This window comes from Tachyglossus aculeatus, chromosome X1 (assembly GCF_015852505.1).
Source record: "Tachyglossus aculeatus isolate mTacAcu1 chromosome X1, mTacAcu1.pri, whole genome shotgun sequence".
NCBI lineage: Eukaryota > Metazoa > Chordata > Mammalia > Monotremata > Tachyglossidae > Tachyglossus > Tachyglossus aculeatus.
Window position 1 is genome coordinate 103,483,519 of NC_052101.1, and position 25,329 is coordinate 103,508,847.

The 25,329-nt window shown below is 41.2% G+C and overlaps 1 protein-coding gene across 1 annotated transcript in view; it reads right to left on the bottom strand.

Annotated features, from left to right (window-relative positions):
* The window catches only part of CNTN4 (contactin 4), a 910,670-nt gene that overhangs the window by 169,232 nt on the left and 716,109 nt on the right, over positions 1 to 25,329 (bottom strand). The window contains exons 9-11 of the mRNA XM_038772663.1: positions 20,951 to 21,135; positions 5,478 to 5,614; positions 3,762 to 3,891 (exon numbers count right to left, since the gene is read on the bottom strand). Coding sequence (XP_038628591.1) covers positions 3,762 to 3,891; positions 5,478 to 5,614; positions 20,951 to 21,135 — 452 coding nt within the window. The remainder of the gene's footprint in view (positions 1 to 3,761; positions 3,892 to 5,477; positions 5,615 to 20,950; positions 21,136 to 25,329) is intronic.

Consider the following 25,329-nt stretch of genomic DNA (forward strand, 5'->3'; position numbering starts at 1 on the left):
CCAGGCCACTGTACTAGGTGCTGGGGTGGATACAAGCAAATCAGGTTCGATACAGTCCTTGTCCCACCTTGGACTCACAGTCTAAACCCCCAATTTACAAATGAGGTAACTGAAGCACAGAGAAGTGAAAGAACTTGCCCAAGGTCACACAGCAGACAAGCGGCAGAGCCGGGATTAGAACCCATGACTCTCAGGCCCAAGCTCTGTATAGGCAATTCGCCTCGATAAAAGTCAACTATTTTCAGTCACTGTACTAATGACTAAGGCTGAGCTAAAGCTCTTACATAGTAGTGAAGGAATCCCTATCTCAGTTGCCAATCTGTTCAGTCACAGTGCCCTCCAGTTAATTATTTAAGAGCAGGCAGTTTGAATCCATTAAACATAGATACGTTACATACACATTAAATATCCAGATGCACACATAAAACAAGACCAAGGTAAAAGGCTATTAAATTCATGCTTCCTACTGATATCTTATTCATGACATTGGGAATGTAGTGGGATTAGAAAATTTCCTTTTTGACTCTGAAAAATCCAGGTGTGTCATTAATATCTGGAGCCAGTGTCACTTTTATCAAATTAATTATTGTTCAAATATTTTTCTTTATTCCAAAGAGAAGCATAAATTCCACATTTCACCCTTGAGATCTGATATTAACCCCCTTCTTTGTAATGGGAGGAACGAGAGTTTTCAAAGACCAAAAAACAACATTTAAGATACTTTTACAAATCCATCTATCCGAACTGGTTCGCAAATACAGTGATACTCTGGTTTTTTTCCATAGGAAAAGAAATCAGTTTCTCTTTCCCACTCTGAAATCGTCCCGAGATTTAATCTACTTTCATATGATAAATTATCTTCTGATTCACTTCAGATTGTTTAATTTGAATTTTGTGGGAGGAGTGAGCGAGAAAAGGAAGACTGCAAATCTGGAATATCCAGTTAAATCTGCTGGTGTTGTACCGCAAAAAAACAACACAGGAAGTTTTGTTTCTCTGCAGAAAATCTCTGGAGAATTTAACAATTACCTAATAAAAGAATTAACTTGTTCCTAGCTCATTCAGAGGAAAAACAATCTGGGGAGATTGCCGGAAAGTTTGAAACATATGTGGGCAAGATCCTTCGGGACACACTTCCCACTCTCTTACGCTCTTTCCTACATTCAGATAGGACCTCCACGAATATATCTGCATCACAGAGAAGTCCTCTTGCATAGTAAGGATCCCCCCCATTTGAAAGAAAATTCTTCTTTGGCAAGACAATTCTTGCCTGTGATTTAGATTGGAGTTGCTGATTCCATTCCACAGAATTTTCCCCGTACTGCTTGGTAGGCGGGGCCCTGACTGTTGTTCTTAAGAGGATATATTAACTTCTGGTGAGAGTTGTATAGGTGAAGGGCAGGGCATTTTGCTTTGAAAGAATATTGAGAAGTAGCGTGCCTTAGTGGAAAGAGCACGGGCTTGGGAGTCAGAGGTCGTGGGTTTAATCCCGGCTCCGCCACTTGTCAGCTGTGTGACTTTGGGCAAGTCACTTCACTTCTCTATGCCTCAGTTACCTCATCTGTAAAATGGGGATTAAGACTGTGAGCCCCATGTGGGACAACCCGATTACCTTGGATTTACCTCAGGGTTTAGAACAGTGCTTGGCACATAGTAAGCATTTAACAAACACCATCATCTTTATTATTATTATTAAAGAGTCCAGGCCTGGGAGTAGAGGACCTAGGTTATAATCTTGGCTCTGCCACTTGTCTGCTGTTTGATCTTGGGCAAGCTGCTTAACTTTTCTGTGCCTCAGTTTCCTCAACTGTAAAATGGGGATTAAAGTAGGGAGCCCCATGTGGGACATGGACTGTGTTAATCCTGATTGTCTTGTATGTACCCCAGCACATTTAGTACAGTGCGCGTACAGTGAGCACTTAAACACCATTATAATAAGGGTTCTCTGTTCATTTGGACATGTTAAGCTTGGAGTAAGTGTTCAAAAAATCATCAACAGCTAATACTGAAGCTCCTGGGCTCAGAAATCAATTGTATTTTATTAAGCACTAACTATGCAGAGCATTGTATTAAGTGTTTGGGGGAGTACAAGAGAATAAGTAGACATGCTCCCTGTCCTCAAGAAGCTTACAATCTAGCACAATACGATAAGTGGAGGAGGTGGTTCTAAAGCCTACCAGGCTTAGCCTCCGTGACATGCTTGTTTAGATGTTCAAACACCCATTTCTCTACCCAATATAACTGAGGAATTTTTCCCCTCAACCCTCTTTCTCATTTCTCAGATCTATCAATCATATTTACTGAGTGCTTGCTATGTGCAGGAAACTGTACTAAGCACTTGGGAGAGTCCAATACAATTATATAATGGAGGCACTCCCGGCCTACAACAAGCATATCTGGATCCCAAAGTCAACCGTTTTGAATGTGGCGGTGAAGGGTCAGATATCTTAAGATGGACGGGATCTGGGAAGGGGCAGGCTTTAAAGAGATAACAGGCAAGAAAGTCACCATTTTGGTCTTGTCATCCACAATTGGAAACTGTCATGTCTTGTCAGAAAGCTGGAATGAACGAGGCCGTGAGTCCAATTCAAAAAGTTATGGGGGCCATCACAGCCCATCATCCCTATGGATTCTGGGGTCATTTCCGGGGTACAAAAATTACATCAGCAACAGGTAGGCATCTAAACTGGGCCAGTATTATGAGGGTGAATAGGAGCGTCACCGCCTCCACATTTTGGGCTTTAGGAAGGGATCTGAATTAAGGCAATATGAGACCCGAGATTCCTTTCCTGGTCTTGCAGTAACCTTGATTGGCCTTGTGGTAGTCCTAGGTAGGCTATGGCTAAATGAGCAGTGAGAATTAGGATGGTTCTTCCTCTTCTCCTCCTTCCAAACTGGGGAAGCTAAGGACCCTGCGCTTCCAAAGCCTATCCCAGGAAATCGGAACAAACATGGCCAAGTGGAAAGAGTATGGGCCCGGGAGTCGGAGGATCTGAGTTGTAATCCCGGCTCTGCCAAGTGCTTGCTGCGTGACCTTCGGCAAGTCACTTCACTTCTCTGGGCCTCAGTTTCCTCAACTGTAAAATGGGAATTTAGTCCTTCTCCCTCTTACCTAGACAGTGAGCCCAATAGGGGACAGGGACTGTATTAAACCTGATAAACACGTATCTACCCCAGAGCTTAGAACAGTGCTAGACACATAGTAAGCACTTAACAAATAGCATAAAAAACAAACAAACACCCGGGGCACATCAGTTTCATGGAAGTGAATTGTCCTTGGAGTCTTTAACATTTCTATAAAAGGCGTCACTTCCCGAATCTACCAGTTAATTGGAAACCCTGGGTAATTACAGAACAAGTAGCAAATGCTAGGCTGATATTCAAGAAGGCCACATATTTTACAGCTGAGTCTATTTCACAACGTCATCTCTTCCACACAATTTCATTTCAAGCTAAAGTTATCCTAAAGCCAAAGCTAAGGCAATATACTCAACTGGTTTTGGGCCACCATTTTGTAGAGTGTGGTCCATTTAGATATAAAAATGAGCAATAAAGTAATCTGTGTTACTCATAGCAGGCATCAGGGAATCATTTAGAAAATCCTCTGTTTACCTTGCTGGTATTTTTTATTACATGTCCTAAAAACCATCTTCTGCCTGCAGAATTTTTTGTACACTTTTTTTTTGTTGGCTTGAACACTTAAGCTTGGCAAACCGTGTATTTGTTTAGAGAAGGTTTTCAGTTTAAAGAAAGAGACTCACCAATAACACTTAGCTCTGCACTGGCAAGAATAACTCCATGCTTGTTTTCTGCTATACACTGATACATTCCTGCGTCAGAGAGGCTCACTAATGTTATGTTAAGTGTTCCATGCTCTATTTGAATTCTGTCCTGTAAAAACAACAACCAAGATAAAAACCCTTTAAAACATATACGTAAGAACAATTTGAAATATTTTATACCCGTGGGACCAAATGGAAACAAAATAGCAGTCATACAAGCAATTTACATGGCATGATCTATTTGTCTGTCAGCTAAAATCTGTGTCAAGTCGGATGCTAAATGGAACAACCAGTACTTCAGCTGGTAAATGGAATTTAAATTGTAGTACTCTCTTGAGTTCTCATTGATTTAATACCTAAGCCGCTCAGATTAATATCCCCTCCAAGATCATGAACTTGAAATTTAAAATCCATTTCTATTCTCAGGCTCAGCACTTCCACAGAAAAAATGCACCCTGTACCACGTTTAGAGCATTTAAAATACTAGAATGATTAGAGGGTACTATTCTGAAGGTTAATAAGAATGTAATCATCTCAGATGGTGCAGAGAGAAACATTTAATATCAGCTAAGGTTTACTAAAAAATGTGGATGTTAATAATTTAATGGTCTCTTACTTTATTTCTGCCACTAACATGATTAAAGTTCAAAACCATCTGCTAGTGGCCAACATGAAACAAGTAAAATTAGTGTGTGGAACAAGAGCCTCTGTTCTCGTTTGTCAGCCTGAGGATAAGGAACTCATGTTATCAATTTTAATAAGTATAGAAAAAATGTTTCTTCCTTCCCCAGGAGAGCCGCCATTTTCAAAAAATAAATAATATAAAGGGATATTGGCTTTTTACTTGCTGCAGGGTGGCAATTTAGTGCGGGAGGACACTTTATTAGGTTTTGATCAAATCTGGGCAGCCATGTTCTCTCACATTAAGTGAAGAGAGAAAAATGCCAGTTACCTTGATACCTACACTCTAGCAATTTGTTTTCATTTGGCTTTATAATTGAGAGGATCATGGGACTAAAAGGATTCTCTCTAGTGAGAGGAAGAAGTCTGTGTGACAGGGAGGGCAAAACCATACTCATTTATCTGTAGGCAGTTCTTCATGCCATAGCTCAGAGCAGATGCCTCTTTGGGTGGCTTGCGCTGGATGAAATTCAAGCATGAGAAATCGGATCACTCTTTGGGACCCGAGGAAATGTCAAATTTCAGTTAACATTTGAAGCGTGGCTTGAAAAAAATAAGCTGGAAAATTAAATTGGGGACAATTGTTTTTCTCCCCGAGGCCTATCCTACATTCTGATTTTTTTCAAGGGGCTTCCTTAAAATTAGATCTCCATTCTAAATGTTATCACATCAATTACTCATTTCTTGGCGAACTATTAGAGTCAAGTGGAAAAGAAAACGGTCATTCTTTGCCTTCTTTTCTTTATTGAACTCTCTTGAAGTTTTCTAAGGACTTAATTCCGCAGACTTTACTGACAGTCTTGAATGCAGAACATGCTTCTCCAAATGAGGGCTGTGGAACTGACTCCTTGTCGGCTTTTTATTTATCAATAAGATTCTCTTCTGCCTTATACGTACACGATATCGGTTGTGTCGGACGGATCCTTGAACATATACTGCTGCTAATTTCCTGCTCACAGAGAAGAAAGGCAGGAGTAGATCTAGCTATCACACACATGTCATTGCTGTTCTTACCTGAGAGACCAGTGGTTTGCCATTTTTTAGCCAGGTGTATGTAGGTTTGGGCCTCCCACTGGCTTTGCACTCCCAGGAAAGGTTCTCTTCAATGGCCACATGAGTATCAGTTATTTTTTGAATCCAGTTCGGTTGAGCTACAGTAGTTCAAAAAGTAAAAGAAATCCAGGTTTGTTCCAGTTACAGGCTAAAGTTTCAAAAGTGACTGCAGCGGAGTCAGCCCACTACACGAGACAACCCTGCCGAAAAAAGTCTTCTTATATAGAATCATGGGGATGGAAGGGACTTTATGTTTATATTTCATGACCTCTATAATACGCATTTACTTTCTCAATCTTCAGGGAGGATTGCAGTATAAAATAGGATCTATCCTATTCCTTAAAAGAATTTTCAATGAAGATTTACCAATCTATGATAGTACTCCACTTTAGTTCTTTACAGCTTTTAAATTCAAGAAGCTCTTCTATGTTATCTAACTTATATTTCTCCGACTACAATTTAAGCCCATTTTCATCTTTTGTCTGTACTGGAGATGGAGAAGAGCCAGTTCTATCTTTCTTAAAAACAACTTCGTGTATCTGAAGATAGCTTTTAAGAAATGTTTTAAGGGCTAGAAATAACATTTGTATTTGTGCAGCTGTTTCTGTCATTCAGTTCGAGGAATTCTGGAATAGGAATCCGACTATGATGAGCACCATTTTGGTGGACTGTGAATTGTTCCTACGTTAGTCCTATGATGCAACACATTTGAAAGTCACCGGATACTCACCCCACCCTCAGCCCCACAGCACTTAGGTACAGAAGTAGTGGAAAGAGCACGGGCTTGGAGTCAGGGGTCATGGGTTCAAATCCCGACTCTGCCCATTGTCAGCTGTGTGACTTTGGGCAAGTCACTTAACTTCTCTGTGACACAGTTACCTTATCTGTAAAATGGGGATGAAGACTATGAGCCCCACCATGGGACAACCTGATCACCTTGTACCTCCTCAGTGCTTAGAACAGTGCTTTGCACATAGTATGCGCTTAATAAATGCCATCATTATTATTACAGATCCGTAACTTATTTATTCATATTAACGTCTGTCTCCCCCTCTGGACTGTACGCTCATTTTGAGCAGGGAACATGTCTATCAACTCTGTTGTACTGTACCTTCCCAAGTGCTTAATACAGTACTCTGAGCATAGTAAGGGCTCAATAAATACCACTGCTTGACTGATGGATCGACTGACCGTTAATCAAATAGAAGACCCCAGGAGAGTGGACTGCTGCTATAACACCACTCACTAGCTGTACTGCAGCATCTGGTTGAACATGAGGCATTCCCATCTCTAAGAGTGGGAGGACCTTGGGTGGAAAGTAAACGGGAAGCCTACCATAGGAGTGTCACAGACCAGTGGGCACTGCACTGTCAATTAAATTCTAGGTTTGCAGTGACCTGGGACCTTTGTCACTGACCCTGCCACCTTTCCATTACTCTTTCCACCACTTCTTCTGATGCTTCTACCGATGCCTCTGCCACCCACGGACCCCATATGGGTTGGTGAGAGTGCTAGGGTCCCCAGGTGAGTGGCATGGGTCCCCTGGGTCTTTTTTCTTTCAAACCACATCGAAGCTACAACGCACGGAGGGGGCTCACTCTCCCCAGACCTGTTTTATAAGAAGAGTATTCTGGATTTACTTTGAAGATTGTTTCATGAACTCTTTAGTAGGCATTCGCTCTACTCAGTTTCAGCTTCTCTAGTGTGGTTCGAAACCCAACCCAATTTAATTAAAGGGGAAATACTAACTTTGGCATGGAGAACAGAATTCTTATTTTTCCAATGTTAAACATGACTTCAAAGAATTTAACAATTGATGTTGCCAGTAGAGGTCCCCAGGCCCCCGAATAATGTTACTTTCATCATGTTCCTTCTATAAACAGATAAACCAATTTCATATTTTGCACAAAACAAAACACAGTTGTTAAACCCTTTCAGATTGGCATGTAGTGCAAATAAGAGAGAGAAGGTTGAAAGGGCAAACTTTCAAAAAAATGGAATAACATAAACAAATGTTAACTTGAATGGAAGCTTACAATCACTGCGCTTAAAACATTCCTAAACCTGTCAGTGCTTTGTTGGGTTCCTGCTGCTCATCCTAACAAGGCTCAAAAGGCAGACACCACTCAATATTCTGGTTGGGGAATTAGATGGAGGGCATTTATGGGTAATGGCAGATGCTGACTGACCGTAGAAGCTTAATTTCTCCTGCAATCCACAAAATATTTACACCCACCCACTGAGTTTATAAAAACCTAGCCAACACGAAAAGCCACACATATTCCTATAGAATATTCACTACTACTCTATAGAATTTTTCAAAAGAACCTAGAAAAATTGGAAGGGTAAATACAGTTTATGATATAAAGGCAACCTGATCTCTATCACCGCTGACCCTTTTCCCACATCCTCGCTTTAGCCTGGAACACCCTCCCGCTTCATATCTCACAACCCTCCACTTTCATTCAATCGTATTCATTGAGCGCTTACTGTGTGCAGAGCACTGTACTAAGCGCTTGGGAAGTACAAGTTGGCAACATGTAGAGACGGTCCCTACCCAACAGTGGGCTCACAGTCTAGAAGGGGGAGACAGACACCAAAACAAAATATATTAACAAAAATCAAATAAATAGAATAGTAAATATGTACAAGTAAAATAGAGTAATAAATCTGTACAAACATATATTACAGGTGCTGTGGGGAGGTGAAGGAGGTAGGGCGGGGGGATGGGGAGGGGGAGAGGAAGGAGGGGGCTCCACTTCCCCCACCTTCAATGCCCTCCTAAAATCACATCTCCTCCAGGAGTCCTTTCCTGACTAAATCCTTATTTGCCCTCCCTTCTGGGTCACCTTTGCATTTGGATCTGTACCCTTTAAACAACCGACATAAATCCCACCCACAGCCCCAGAGCACTGAAATACATATCCTTATACTCTCCCAATTCCCCTATTGGTAATTTATCTGAATGCCTGTCTCCCCTGTAGACTGTAAGCTCCTTGTGGTCAGGGATCGTGTCTATTAACTCTACTGTAATCACATTTTCCCAAGGGCTTAGTACAGTGCTCTGCACATAGTAAGTGCTTAATAAAGGAAATGGAAACAAAGCTGAAAGATCAGAAGCGTTTTCAATATTGAAGATTTCATATAACAAGCCGACTCATTTGTTGTACAGACAAAAAATGAAAAGTTCAAGAGAACATACTGAAATATGAGAAGGTGAGTATTGTTACTAAGATTTTACTGAAAAAGAATCTTGTCCAATGGAACCAAATGCTTATTCCTCTCTAGAAAAAATGTGTTCCTGGTTGTTTGCAAGCATTCACTGCAGTAGCTATGGCTGTCTAACATCAAGTACTGAGTTCATCCTTTAGGAAACATAAGGCTCTTCTGAAAACAGAAGTGGTCATTGATGACTTGAGCCAATTTCCTACTAAAGGACAACAAATACACATGTTCTTACAGAGGAGGGAGAGAAATTTCATTTTTATGGACAATACATGTGACCCAGAACACAGTCAGTTGACTGAATGCAAGATGCAATTAAAAAAAACCCTCTCAAATAAACAAACATGTGATGTTAAAAGTAAAGGACTCATGGAGTAATTGTATGAGGCAGAGGAGAAACTACATAAATGTGTTCCACAATCGTTTTCATTATTTTATATAGCACATGACATGTGTTACTTCACATTTAAGTTCACTGCCAAAGTAGTGGTTAAACATTTCCATTTGAAATTTTTGGGAAAATAAATCTTTATGATGCGTGTGTGTGTGTGTGGTCTTTTATAATGAAAGAGGGTTAAATGTAAATTGCTTTTTATATTAAAGGAACACATATTTCTAAATCCTTTATTTTTTCACTTTTCACCTAACTGAACAAGGAGGAAAATCTTCCTATTAGAAAATCTGAACCTTTCTACCTACTTTTCTTAGGTTATGAATCTAAAATCTAGACTTATGCAGTTGCACCAAGACAAACATATGATGTCAACGCTGTACATTGATGACCCACCTATTACTTTCGTTCTCTGTTTCACTAACTCCAAGATACAGACCTGAACCATAACGTCTGTGTTCATCCGTTCTAGCCATCTGAACTGGTTAAGCTTTTTATCTTGGAGCAATTTATGTCACAGACAGTTACAGTGCAGGCTTAGTAGGTCAAGTACAATTTAAGTACTAACCTGCAATAGCCACTGCCTTTCAGAAAGACCTGTTTCCTTCAAAGAAGACGTTTCTAACATTAAATGACTCTGTATGCAAATTAGCACTGGATTATAGTTCCAAGGCCCAAAATGAATACGGTTAATTCTTATAGAAATCATACTGAGGACAAGTAACCATTCCATTAACTTTCCAAAATATCATAGATTGTTATTTCTTTGCCTTATCCTATTTCCTGGAAACGTTTGTTCAATTTTTTGTTTTTTTAAATGGTACTCGTTAAGCACTTATTACGTGCCAGGCACAGTACTAATCTCTGGGGTAGATCCAAGCTAATCAGGTTGGACACAGTCCCTATTTTACAGATGAGGTAACTGAGGCACAGAGAAGTGAAGTAACTCGCCCAAAGGTCACATGGCAGACAAGCGGCAGAGCCAGGATTAGAACCCAGGTTCTTCCATCTTCCAGGACCATGTTCTATCCACTAGGCAACTCTGCTTGTTCATAGGAGAAGCAGAACTGTCCCACATTTGAGAGGCAAAAGACTCAAATCTCCAAAGGAAGGGAGTGTAGATTAACCAGTGTCCCATTTTTTCAATGCTGAAATCTAACAATCCCCCAAATTAGATCAACCAACTTGTTCTTGTTGGAAAAGATGAGAAAGGTTGGTGAAAGTCTTACCGATGGAAAAACAAAATATGGACCTATTTGCAAGGCTGCAATATCACAATTATATGTAGTTCATCTAAAGAGAAAACTTAATGATAACTAAAGCATCCGAGTATGTAGTGTGTTTGAAGGGGCATTCATCAGCTAGAACTTTCATAGAATTGGAGTTCACATATGGAATCGTCTTGAGTTGTGCATCTTTGATATCATATGTCTTTTTTGCATCACGGATTATCAGGTGATCACATTTCACCTGCATAACACATCAAAGGTGAAATTAGTATTCTGTTGTGTTGTTCATTTATTGATGAACTCAGATATACTGGGCTAGATTAATTAATTTTTCTCTTTCTACCAGTATTTACTGAAAAAGGAAAATCACATTTTTCTTCAATTGTAAAAATTGTACCTGCATAGGGCACAAATAAAGACCTGTCTCTCTCTCTCTCTCTAAATATGTGTATGTATGTTTATATATATATGTGTGTGTATGTATATATATAAATGTGTATGTACGTATATATATGTGTATGTATATGTGTATATGTATATATCTATTTGAAAATGCAATTTTAATAAGAAAAGTCTGTTAAAATCAATAGCCATAATCCTGGGTATAAGCAATGTTGAAACAGTGATCTCTGTACTATTGAAATCTATATTTCTCATATCCTGTTGATCAGAGGATTTTACCATATCTACATTTCTTACAGTTAAAATATATTACCTGGGAAGCATTCACTATGTTCTGTTAGTTCAAAGATCCCTCTTTTTGGTGGTAGATATTCCTTGAAATATATTTGTAGAAGAATGGAAATATTCTATTCACTCTCCTAGCCTACTGAAAAGCTGAACATTTTTCACTAGCTGGATTAAATAACCTTAGCTATCACTGACAGAACAATATTTATTTTTCTTAACAAAGTAACCCATCTAAATCAACTGGGGCCCTACAAATATCATAATTAATTATTGGAAGGAATGGATGTATGAGGGTCATTTGCCCAAGAGAAGATTTCTGTTCTCCTCCTATTCTCACACTAAGAAAAATTATTCTTTTGGAATGGGACTTCATCCAGCATCCTACACAATAAGCCTACATCAGCAAAGAGAGGGCAGTTAATCTCTCCTGCAGGGCCAGGACTGTAAAGGCTGCTTTCAGAACTCTCCAATTTTGAGTTCTGAATTTAAGAGGTTTTAGCTTAATTTCTTAATACAGTATGAACATTTTACATGGTATCTCTTAGGTACTCACTAGATGCAAGGCACTGTACTAAGCACCGGGGTAGATACAAGCTAATCAGGTTGGACACAGTCTCTGTGCCACATGGGCTCATCATCTAAATCCTCATTTTACTGACGAGGTAGCTGAGGCACAGATAAATTAAGTGACTTGTCCAAAGTCATAGAACAGACAAGTGGTGGAGAGAGAATTAGAACCCAGGTCCTCTGACTCCCGGGCTTGTGCTCTTTTCACTATATCAGGCTGCTTACCTGAACAATTTCATTCTTCCTCTTGAGAAGTATGAAATAGGCTGGAAACATGTTTACCAACTCTGTTCTATTGTGCTCTTCCCAAGTACTTAGTACAGTGCTTTGCACACAGTGAGCACTCAATAAATACAATGGATTGATTTATTGATCTGTATGCACATACTAATATATTTATTAGTAATAGGAGTAATAGTAGTACTTTATTGGGTATTGGTCCAAAGCACTGTTCTGAGCACTTGAGTATATGCATAGAGTGGAAGTTCAGCAGCCCTGAGGACTCAATCAGTTCTTTTCCTCCTCATTCTCTCTCTTCTCCTTCACCCCAGATGACCCTAACCATTCCTCTCAAGTTAACTCACACATTCTGTCCTGTTCTTGTCTCTCCTGCTACCTAACTCTAGCTCACACCCACTCACCCACTACCTGGAAGTCCTTCCATTTTCACTTCTGACAGCCACTGCTCTTTCCAGCTTAATAATAATAATCGTGGTACTTGTTAAGCGCTTACTATGTGCCAGGCATTGTACTAAGCTCTGGGACAGATGCAGGTTTATCAGGTTGGACACATTCCCTGTCCCACATGGGGCTCACAGTCTTAATCCCCATTGTTCAGATGAAGTGACTGAGGCACAGAGAAGTTAAGTGACTTACCCGAGGTCACGCAGCAGCTAAGTGGCAGAGCTGGAATTAGAAACCAAACCTGTGGTCTATCCACTAGGCCACGCTGCTTCATCTTCAAAGCCCTTCCGAAATTACAATTCCTCCGGGAGGCCTTCCTTGATGAACCTCTCATCTCCCCACGGTATATCCCCACAACTATCACTTTAGTATTACCGCACCCCCTGGGCATTTAAGCGTTCACACCACTGCTTGGTCACATGAGTGTATCTTTATACCCTAATATTTCCTCCTCTGTATAATTTATTAAAGTGCCTGTCTCCTCCTCTAAACTATAAATTCCTTGTAGAAAGGGATCATGTGTTCTATTGTACTCTCCAAAGCACTTAGTACAATGCTCTGCATAGAGTAGGGGCTCAATACATACTATTAATTGACTGGTTAACTGAAGGAAAGGGAGGAAACCATCTTTATCATCTAGAAGCCTCTGGTATTACCCTTCTCAATCGAAGGGGCTGTCCATCCTTCTCTTTCTAATTGGAGATTTGCTGCCTTTGTGTTTATGTGTCCTGGAAGGCACTGCTTTAGTGAGAAGCAAGTGAATTTCTTTGAATCAGGAGTTCTGTGCCTCCTAGGGCATGATGAATTACACAAACATGATGTACTGGATCCCTTTGAGCACTATATGAAACACACAAACACATTCCTTAATGTGTGTGTTTTTAAATATATACATATCTGTAGAGGACCTGGGTTCTAATCCCAGCTCTGCCACTTGTTTGCTGGGTGACCCTGGGAACTTAATTTCTTTGTGATTAAGTCTGCCCATCTGTTAAATGAGGATTCAATACCTGTTCTCCCTCTTACTTAGACTGTGAGCCCCATGTGGGACAGGGGCTGTGTACAGACTATAGAGATATATGTATATCTCTATATATCTCTATATGTATATAGTTTTACATACAAAGTGACCTTCCAGGATTTAAAGCAGCAGAGAAAGTTCCCCTGTTGCCATACAGAACCCAATGGTGTATATGACATACTTGCTGTGTAGACATGGTCATGGGTTCGAATCCTGGCTCCGCCACTTGTCAGCTGTGTGACCTTGGGCAAGCCACTTAACTTCTCTATGCCTCAGTTACCTCAACTGGAAAATGGGGATTAAGACTGTGAGCCCCATGTGGGACACCTCCCCCTTCTAGACTGTGAGCCCATTGTTGGGTAGGGACCGTCTCTATATGTTGCCAACTTGTACTTCCCAAGCGCTTAGTACAGTGCTCTGCACACAGCAAGCGCTCAATAAATATGATTGATTGATTGATTGATTGTACTTCCCAAGTGCTTAGTAAAGTGCTCTGCACACAGTAAGCGCTCAATAAATATGATTGAATGAATGAATGATCACCTTGTATCCCCCCAGCACTTAGAACAGTGCATCACATAGTAAGCACTTAACAAATACTATCATTTGATTGATTGATTGTACTTCCCAAGTGCTTAGTAAAGTGCTCTGCACACAGTAAGTGCTCAATAAATATGATTGAATGAATGAATGATCACCTTGCATCCCTCCCAGCGCTTAGAACAGTGCATCACATAGTAAGTGCTTAACAAATACTATCATTATTATTATTATTATTTAGACAGGCAGAGCTTCTCCTATATACATTTATGCATACATCTCCATCTATACACACAAACACATATGCCCACACACATATTTATGTACACACATATATACATGTGTGATTGTCTCTATTGATGTTCTGAAGTTTTTAGTGGCCAGTAGGAAATGCAGAAGCTCTGTACTTTTAGTAGGGGCCATACAGACTAAGAGGAGTAACAGGAATCACAAGCAGGAAACACTGAAGTATGAAGCCTCTGTATAGTCAATGAATACAGTCAGTTTTCCCATAACATGTGCTTTCACTGCCCATTTCAGAAAGAATGCTGGTGGGTCAATAAGGAACACATTCTTCCAGGACACATGTCTATCACGACAGAACATGATGTGATGTTGGGGGAGTTATGCGCATGCCTACAGGGTTGGTTAAGGCAAGTGCCCTATAACACCAACTTTCCTTAAAGTGGGGTTCATCAAGAATGCAAACCTCCTGTTACGGGAAACCTGAGTGAACATCTACATGGGGAAAGCATATCCGTGAGGAGGCATTCACTGAGCTTATCTTTTAATTGAATGACAATCTTTGGACCCAAATCTATATCACTGTAACACAGACCATTTGATACCACTTTAAGAAATCATACCTCACTAACTGTTTTGTTTTTCTCTTTTTTTTTGCTGATCCTCCTATCTCATTTTGTTCACTCATTTTTAAAGACAGAAACTGTTGTAGGTTCAGTTGTTGGTCTGCATGCTTCTACTGTTTATGGTTATTTACAATGTAGTGTCTATCATACCCTGCCTTGTTCAAATGAACAGAGAATCACTCTTGGTCAGATTCTTCCAGTGTGTAAGTTCCCTCCAGAAGTAAGTTAGGTACTATGAAATGTGAATGAAATTTTTAGCACTTTCAATATCACCACGTCACTGCTGTAGTAACCTACTAAGTGGCCCTTAATGACCTGAAACACTTCCCACCAAACATAGCCCCTATTGAAAGCCATTCCAATTACATATTCCCAACTATCATCTCAGGGCTTTTGCCTGTGGAGTCTCCCTTGGCACCTTGGTAGATTTCAATTGAAATACTCTACTTTGGAGCATTTCTTCCTCCTACCTGTAAATTACCCCACATCTGCCTCCTCCAATAAATGATTAGGTCCTTGAGGGCAGGGATCCAGTCTATTAATGTTTCTGTACTCTCCCAGGCCCTTAGTACAGTGCTTGGCACGCGGTCGGCACTCAATAATTATTATTGACTGACTGATTATGGCCCAGGGGTTCCTGACATAACAGAAGAATGTGGATGCTATTTACCTCCAGGTTAACAGCTTTTAAAGTAAAATGATTTTACTGTTAAAGTAAAATGATTTTTAGGGCATTATTTTGCCAAATAAGAAGACCTGGGCAACAAATAAAAACAATACCAATCACAGTGGTTCTCGGTGCCAAGCACTGTACTGAGCACTGGGTTAGATACCAGATTATCAGGTTGAACACAGTCTTTGTACCACCCGGGACTCACGGTCTAAGGGAATCCCGGGCTGAACAGTCTTAAATAAAAGTTTTCATACAACTTTTTATCAAAAATGGACAGTTACCCAGTAAATCCAATCAATAATTTAAGGCGAACCTCATTCTGTCAATAAAAGCTTCTCTCTCAACTTCCTTCCCATTCCCCTGGGCTCTTTAGGAAAACTGTATGAACTCTCTATTTTGTCCATGTAGGTAGAGTCTTAAAGACTGAAATGGCAGCACAGTAACATATTTCTTGGAATACCTATGCACTACTTGGAACCTTTTTCTTGAACCTATTTGACTATTCTCCATCACGGCAGAACAATCGTGACTCCCCACAGAATGGTGTTTTGCCTCTAGGTGACCGCAAATGTGTTTCTATGAGGATGATTGAATTGAAAACATTTGAGTGATAGGATTAAAACTTGAACTGGAGTAAGAGTTGGGCTACTTAAAAAAAGTCTGATGTTTGATAGACAAAACCTTTGGTCAAAATGTTCTTAGCTCAATGAAACAGCATGATCCTGAACAACCCCAGCTCATCCACTGCTCTGGCTGTTATACTTTCCAACCATCCGGGAGGCTAGGGTTGGAAGACTGACTGCATTGCAGAGGCAATTTGCTCAGCGTCTTAAGGCAGGAGAGGCAGACGGAAAGAAATCATACCCTTGCTGGCCTATCTAGGAAGGCTCATTGGGTTCTGCTCTACAGTGAACAGCTTGCTATTTCTTCAAGCCAGGAATTCAGTATAGCACACCTGTGGTTTCTGAAGTGGGAAGGTGCTGGAGGCATTACAACAAACAGAAACCAAAAAGAGAAACAGATTCCAAGCTTGAATACACAGCCTGTATCCCCTAAATAGATAATGCCAGGACGATACAAGAGCTTCTCTCGTCAAAAAAGACAGAAGGTTCATGGATAAACTACTTGAGCTGTATTTTTTCCCTATTTGAAAGTATAGTGTGACTTTAATGATAACTCTTACTTTTAAATCATAGGAAGTGGCAGCTGGGTAATAGGAACTCACAAAGTAGAACGACAATCACAAAGTAGAAGGAAAATAAAAAGATGACAGACTAGTCCTGATGTATAATTAAGCTTTCCAGTTTCACTGCAAACAATTCAATGATTTCTATGTCCCCGATAGGGTAGTTGAGGTAAAAAACAACAGCCAGAAAAAAACCCATCAATGTACCAGTGAAATGATACGAGTCAGTTGATCTGTAATTATCTTAAAGCTAAAGTGGTTGACAAAGAAGGTAAGGCTGGGTTATCTTTGGAGAACAGGCAAATTTCATTTTCCTTTTTTCCCCCTATTCACGGTGCCGATAACTCAGTTTAAAAGAGTAACCCTGTTAGAGTCCGATTGGAATCTCTAGGGCAAGAAGTGTGATAGAACATTTCATTGAGCAAGACTGTGAGTTAGTGACAAGTCTGATTCTCCATATAAAAAACCCTGGGGTATTCCTTTCAAGGATGTGAACCCATGACCTACTAGAAACTGCCTGAAAAACTGCCAACAGAGAGGTAGAGAGTACTGCATACAGCATTTCATTAAAACCAGGCAGTAGGCTAAAAAAGAGAATTAAAAGAAAAATGTCTTCAGTTTTAGCCATTTAATGAATATCGAGAAGTTGCTTCTGACTTTGACGCACCTGACATCATGGGGAAATTCAGAGTGAAAATGTAAAAAACAATACACCCAAACAATATCTGTGCTGAGAAGCAGCATGGCCTAGTGGAAAGAGCACGGGCCTTGGGGTCACAGGAGCTGGGTTCTAATCCCAACTGTGCTACTTATCTGCTGTGTGACCTTGGGTAAGTCACTTCACTTCTTCGTGCCCCAGTTTCCTCTTCTGTAAAATGGCGATTATATCCTACTCCCTCCCACTTAGACAGTGAGCCTCATATGGACAGGGACTGTATCCATTCTGATTATCTTGTATCTACCCAAGCACTTGGTATAGTGTTTGGCACGCCATAAGTGCTTGATACCACCATTATCAATATTAATAATAATGCGATCCCCAAGTCATCCCCAAATAGGTTTAAAGCAGTGTGTGCTATCATGAGGAATTAGCACATGACTTTCATGTTTGTCTTTTATCACCAGTCATTTAATTAGGCCAACGTTTCTGTTCTTATTATGAAATACTTTATGAAGAGCAAGAGAATAGTAAGATACTCAGTTGGCTTTTCCTTAATTATTTTCAAATGGAGCCAGTCAGTAGTAGGGGCTCAGTGAATATTGGTTGATCAACTGACAGACTGAAGTACTTATCATGATACTTATGAGTTCTTTTCACTGACAATCAATTTTTCAATGGTATTTACCTGTATTTATTGTGTTCACAGCACTGTATTAAATGCTTGGGAGAGTACAGTACGAGAGAGTTGGCAGACATTATCCCTGACCTCAAGGAGTTTACAATCCAGTGTTGTGTATATCAATACCATAATTGTCATTCCCTTCCTGTTACGGCTGGAAGATTCACTTCCCTACTCGCTGCCAATACAGGCATAGGTCTCCACATTGGCTTGCTTTTCTTCTATTCTTCCTTTTTCTTTTCAGGGACCCGTCACAACTCCCACACTTCTACCGGTGCTACGGTGGCTTCTGTTTATCTACTGTCCTCTTATTCTGTCTTTGATAACCAGCCCGAGCCCATTCCTGCCTGCAAAGCTTTGCTGATGGATTTACGCAGTTCCAAAGTGGACCAAGAGGAGATCAGGGAAGGATAGTAATTGTGGAAGACGAAGGACAGGAATTGTGAAAGAAAGGAAAGAGGGAAGGAGAAAGTAAGGGAGGAAAAGAAGGAGAGGATGAAAAAGGTCAGCAAAGATGATCAATGGTATTTATCAATGGTATTGATGGAGTGCTTACTGTGTGCAGTACTAAGCACTGTATGAAGTGCTTGGGAGAGTACAACACAAGAGTTGGTAGACACGTTCCCTGCCCACAACGACCTTACAGTCCAGAGGGTGACAGACATTAATATAAATAATTCAAAATATATCCTTTATAGATATGCACGTAAGTGCTGTGGGGCTGAGGGTAGGGCCGAAAGGTCACAGATCTAAGTGCAGAGAAGACGCGGAAGGGAGAGGGTGCCAGAGAAAGAGGGCTTAGTCAGGGAAGGCCTCTTGGAGGCCACGTAACTTCAATAAAGCTTTGAAGGTGGGGAAAGTGGTGAATGAGAGAAGCAGAAGGCGGAATAATAATAATAATAATAATAGTAATGGTATTTTTTAAGAGCTTACTACGTGCCATGTACTGTTCTAAGCGCTAGGGTAGATACAGGTGATCAGGTTGTCCCATGTGGGGCTCACAATCTTAATTCCCATTTTACAGATGAGGTACCTGAGGCACAGAGAAGTCAAAGTGACTTGCCTAAAGTCACACAGCTGACAAGTGGTGGAGCCGGGATTAGAACCCAGGACCTCTGACTCCCAAGCCCGTGCTCTTTCCACTAAGCCACACTGCTTCTCATAATAACAGAGGGAGAGCAGCAGTTGGGATAGTAGTGAGAATGGAGTGGCTCCTGGAAAATAAGAGGAATAAAAAAGAAGAACACTAAAGAGGACAAGCAAAGGGAGCTGTGACTGGAGAGGAGGATGGAAAGCCACAGTGGCAGAAGGGGATGCCTTGACAGTAGCCTAAGAATGATTAGTCTGTTCATTGAACTTTTACTGTTCTGACTCAAAATATTTTATTGAATAGTATTTAAATTTTGTTGCTTAATCTTGGTTGATTTGCTCTGCAGTCTGATGAGAGCTTGAGAAAATGAACTCAGATTTTTCGACCTATCGGATGATTTCACAGTACTAAGGAATAAATCTTGTCAGGTAAATCTCAGAACGTAACCTCCGTGCTCGAAGAAGGGTTAGCCAAATATGCAGCTTTACAGGTTTTGAGTGTCTATTGGAAATAAAGAGGTGGTTGAAAGATCTATGGAAGTCCTCCCCCTCCACAAATCTAACAGCACATTTTTTATCAAACATTTACCGTGAAAGAAGCCTGGCAACTGAAAAGATACTGAGGGTCAGCTCATTTTTTTTTAATCAGGCTGACCTCCACTTAGGAGAAGCAGCATGGCTTAAGGGAAAGAGCACGGGCTTGGGAGTTAGAGGTCATGGGTTCTAATCCCACCTCTGACACTTGTCAGCTGTGTGACATTGGGCAAGTCACTTAACTTCTCTGTGCCTCAGTTACCTCATCTGTAAAATGGGGATGAAGCCTGTGAGCCCCACGTGGGGCAACCTGATTACTTTGTATCTACCCCAGTGCTTAGAACAGTGCTTGGCACCTAGTAAGCACTTAACAAGTAGCATCATTATAGAGAAGCAGTGTGGCTTAATGGAAAGAGCACGGGCTTGGGAGTCAGAGGACATGAGTTCTAATCCCAGCTCCACCACTTGCCTACTGTGTGACCTTGGGCAAGTCACTTAACTTCTCTGTCCCTCAGTTAGCTCATCTGTAAAATGGGGATTAAGACTGTGAGCCCCACGTGGGACAACCTGATTACCTTTTATCTCCCCCAGCCCTTAGAACAGTGCTTGGCACATAGTAAGCACTTAACAAATACCATCATCATCATCATTACTTAGGTAAGAAAGCAGATGGAATCAGCATAGATTACTCATTCTGGGGAAATGATTTTTAACAAGGCAGTTGATGCTCTCTCCATCATCATCATCAATCCGAACCTGAGTCATTCCAATTTAGTCCCCGGTTTTGCAATTTGGGATAGAAATGTTGATTGGAATGAGAGGATGAAGAAGACTTTTTGGGTTTCTAATGGTCAACAGAGCTCTGGGATCAGGACAACCTGGATGAACTAAATGGAAGATCCCGTGCTCGAGCTTTTACATTTATATTTATATATGCATGGTTTGATGCTAGTGATTTGATTGGAACAGAAACAGCTCAAAGTCTTTGAGGTGGTTATGGGTAGTATGATTTTTCTGAAGGGTACCTCTCAAAATCTCCATTAAATATGAGCAATGATGAATGATTAAAGCTAGTTCCTAATGAAGAAGTGAAGCAGAGAGCTCTTCATATAAACCTGAAGCTGGAACAACAAAGTATCTTCTCCTCCATCAGGTTAGGGTGGAGGAAAAACTCTAGTGCTTTCCTTGTGTTTTCACACCAATCGCTCTTCTGCAACATTTTAATGTAATTTCTTCAACTCTGCTCAATTTTAATCAACAGACCTCCAATCAGGGAGAGTTAACAGTTTATAAAGGCAAATGTTCTAAAATTCCTGTTGGGGAAAAACAGCATTGTGATACAATTAAAAAATCTGTTTTTAATGCTGCATGCAATTTCTTATTCCACACTCCTTACCGTAAAATACCAACTGTCCTCTTGCCATATTTTTTCCTCTTGAATTTTCAGCTATGCATTCATACAAGCCAGCATCTTCCTGTTGGAAATTTGGGATTTCAAGAACTCCATTGGATTTGTGTCTTCTGGCTTTCCTGGCTATTTGCTTTCCATCGGCTCTTCTCCAGGTGATAGTTGGAACTGGGCTATTGAAAGGAAAAAGGAATGAAGTCCATTTTACAAGCTGATGCCTTTTACTTGAACAATATACAGTCGGTTCTCTCACGTGTTTTCATTACACACTTTGTTTAGAAAGCTGTTGCGGCACTGTGTGTCTGTCTGGAGAGAATACCATGCGATGGCAGAAGAAATGGATGTCAGCACACGTGTAGCGTCAGTTAAGGTGTAAGTATTGGAGCACAAGTTTTTCTTAATGTGAGGTTCTACAAGAATGGCACCACCATATTACAGAAAACCAGATTACACCTCTGTTGTTACACAACATTACACATTACACATCCTAGTATGCAAACATGAAAACTCAGTTGTGTCTTCCAATTAGCAGTTGCTGGGATAACTAATTGTGGGGCTGATTATTTATGTTCACAGTCAATAGAGTATCAAAATCTCCCCTATAAAACTCAAGGTCATTTTTTAAGAATTCAAATCATTTCAATTACTATAAGGCATTTTTCTTTGAGGGATAGAAGTGTATTAGGGAAAGCATCTAACAAATCAAAGCACTGGAAGTGCTTAGTACAGCACTCTGCAAACAGAGAACACTCAATAAATATCATTAACTGATTAACTGGAAGGGCTGTGCCTTTCCATTTGAGGGCAGATGAACCTACTATATCGAGGTAGCTAAAAGAGAGGGGCATCCCTAGATAATGTAGAAGCATATAAGTCTCAGCCAGCTCCATTTCGTCTTTCCACACCCCAGTTGTCCATTGTTCTACATGAGCAATGACGGGGCCCAATCTTTATTGTGTCTGTTATAATAACAATAATAATAATAATGATGGCATTTATTAAGCGCTTACTATGTGCAAAACACTGTCCTAAGCACTGGGGAGGTTACAAGGTGATCAGGTTGTCCCACGGGGGGCTCACAGTCTAAATCCCCATTTTACAGATGAGGTAACGGAGGCACAGAGAAGTGAAGTGACTTGCCCAAAGTCACACAGCTGACAATTGGTGGAGGCGGGATTTGAACCCCTTACGTCTGATTCCAAAGCCCGTGCTCTTTCCATTGAGCCCCGCTGCTTCTCACTATCTGAACCTGTATCCCGTTTCCTTGTAATTGTTTGCTTCTTTTCGCTTCTAACCTACTATCTGTGGGAAGACTTGTTTGTTCGTGGGTATGAAAGCTCCCTGCTTGCTTCCTTCCATGGGGGAGAGAATAGTGAAAGGGGATCACTCTGTGGTCCTTCCACACACCCCAGCCCCCTTGCAATTGCTTGAATGAAGACTTGCTTCTTGATCAAACAAAAGAGAGGGGTTTCTGTTTACTTCCATGGAATGATTCAAGGAAAGAACTGCTGTAGTGGGACCCAAGCCAGCAGCTCTGGCTGCAGACCAGGAACACGGTGGGGGCGGAAATCGGCATCCTGAGTGGGCCCACTAGACCAAACTCTGCTCAGGGGAGGTAAACTTACCCAATCTCTGAACTGCCAAGCCCTTGTCTCCCTCCTCTCGCCACTCTGAATCCCCCTCTTCTCCCTCCCCATGTTTCCGAACTTCTGGAACAGCTGGGACACAATCTTTCTGCTTCACTCCTAAGTAGCTTATGAGGATGTTGAAAGGCAGCTGATTACTCATACCCAAACATTTCAGTCTATACTGAGTAGGCTCAATTTGAGTTCTTTGTTAGACATGTAGCCTTATCAAGCAGCACATATAGAATTTAATTCCGAGTCCCCTTTGAAGTGTGAACAACATATGCTTTTTCGCTAGATTCTATCTCCTTAGGAGAGTTGAAGGTGTTATTTTACAGAATTTCACACAGATCCCAAAATACACATTCATCTGCTTTTTAACTTGGCCAGACTGGTCTCCTTTGCAGGCGATGGGTCAGTTGCAGCTTCACTCAGCCCAGGGCGCAGTGTACAGAGCCAACGCGATCTCATCAACTGAATGGACCAGTGAGGGATGACCAGATTACGCAGGCATGGCAAAATGTGGTAAGCCAAATACTCAATTACCTGGGGCAAGTAGTGGGAAGGATATCTAATTGAAAGGCACCCTGAAAACCCCAAGTTATTTTTTAGCTGTGGTTTCAACCTCGGCAGAAAATGGACAGGGTGAATCGCAGACAGATGCAGTCACCTATGCATTCAGATCTGTAACCCTTAGCAGCATGGTTTAGTGGCAAGAACACAGGCTTGGGAGTCAAAGCATGTGGGTTCTAATCCTAGCTCCACCACTTGTCTGCTGTCTGAACTTGGGCAAGTCACTTCACTTCTCTCTGCCTCAGTTACCTCATCTGTAAAATGGGGATGAAGACTGTGAGCCCTACCAGGGACAACCTGATTACCGTGTATCTACCTCAGTGCTTAGAACAGTTCTTGTCACATAGTAAGTGCCTAACAAATACCATAATTATAATATTATTATTAAGTACTTGATATTTACCCCACCTCAGCCCCACAGTATTTATGTACACATCCTTATATTCTCCCATTTCCCCCATCTGTCACTCCTTGGAGACTCTAAGTTCCTTTTGGGCGGGGAGTGCGTCTACCAATTGTACTGCATTGTGTTTTCCTAAGTGCTTAGTATAGTGCTCTGCACACAGTCAGCATTCAATAAATACTGTTGATTCATTGAGAAAACTAAATGCTTAAAGAACACCTTTAGACAAATCAAACAATTCATTCAATCGTATTTATTGAGTGCTTACTGTGTGCAGAGCAATGCTGACACCTGTTTCCTAACCTCGAATGCAAATCCAAATGATGCTACTCATTAGTTGATATTGCCCCAGATTTGATTTTGGAATATACTCACACACTCGCCAATTTGGGCACATACTTGATTTTATAATCTCTAAACTCACCAATTCTGAAATTCCTCTCTCTCATCACAACCTCCTCACCTGCTGTCCTCCCCAAAAACCCACCCTGCACAAATCTGTCCTTTCCCCCCATAGAGACCCCCTCCAGTATTCTACAGCCATTTTACCCAGTTTAGTCTTTATACCCAAACTACCTTCTCCTGATGCACAAATCGAAACACTCAACACCACCCTCTCCACTGAACTGGACTCCCTTGCTCCCCTGCCCCTCCACCGATATTTCACCACTAGCACACAACCCTGAATCGCCTCCACAGTACGCGTCCTCTGCTCCTGTGCCCAAGCTGTGGAGTGCTTTTGGAGGAAATTCAGACATCTCCCTGACCTTGTCCACCTTAAATTCATTCTTTTTTGATTCAATTCAGTCCTCCCCACTGTCCGACAACAATACTTCTCCTTCCTAATTCACTCCTGTACCCATTGCCCCCACCAATGTTCCTGACATTTAACTCACTTCTCAAACCTCCTGTCCTCCTACCCCCACCATCTCTCTCCCCTGATGACCGGGCCATGTAATTTGTTGACAAAATTGAAACCATTAGGCGTGACCTTCCTCAATTCTCCCCTGCTCCTCTCCAAACTCTCCACCCTTCTCCATCCTCTTCGACTCTCCCTATATTGCCTGCAGTAACACAAGATGAAATCTCTCGCCACCTCTCTAAATCTTAACCCTTCCACCTGTGTTCTGACCCTATCCTCTTTAAAACACTTGCCTCCTCCCTTCTTCTCTCCTTGGCTGCCCTCTTCAATTGTTCATTTTCTAACAGCTTCTTCCCCACTGCTTTCAAACATGCTTATAATAATAATGATGGTATTTGTTAAGCACTTACTATGTGCAAAGCACTATTCTAAGCACTGGGGAGGTTACAAGGTGATCAGATTGTCCCACGAGGGGCTCACAGTCTTAATCCCCATTTTACAGATGAGGTAACTGAGGCACAGAGAAGTTATGTATCCCCTATCCTAAATAAACCCTCCCTTGACCCCATGACTCCTTCCAGTTATTGCCCCATCTCCCTCCTACCATTTCCATCCAAACTTCTTGGGAGAGTTGTTTACACCAGCTGTCTCCACTTCCTATTGTCTAATTCTCTCTAGATCTCTGCCACTCTGGCTTCCACCCCCTTCAATCCACAGAACCGGCCCCCTCTAAGGTAACCAATGACCCTCTTCTCACCAAATCTAATGGCCTCTACTCCTTCCTAATCCTCCTAGACCTCTCAGCCACCTTTGTCACTGTAGACCACCCTCTTCTCCTTGAAACTTTATCCAACCTTGGATTCACTGACAATGTCCTTTCTTGGTTCTCCTTTTTCTCACTGCT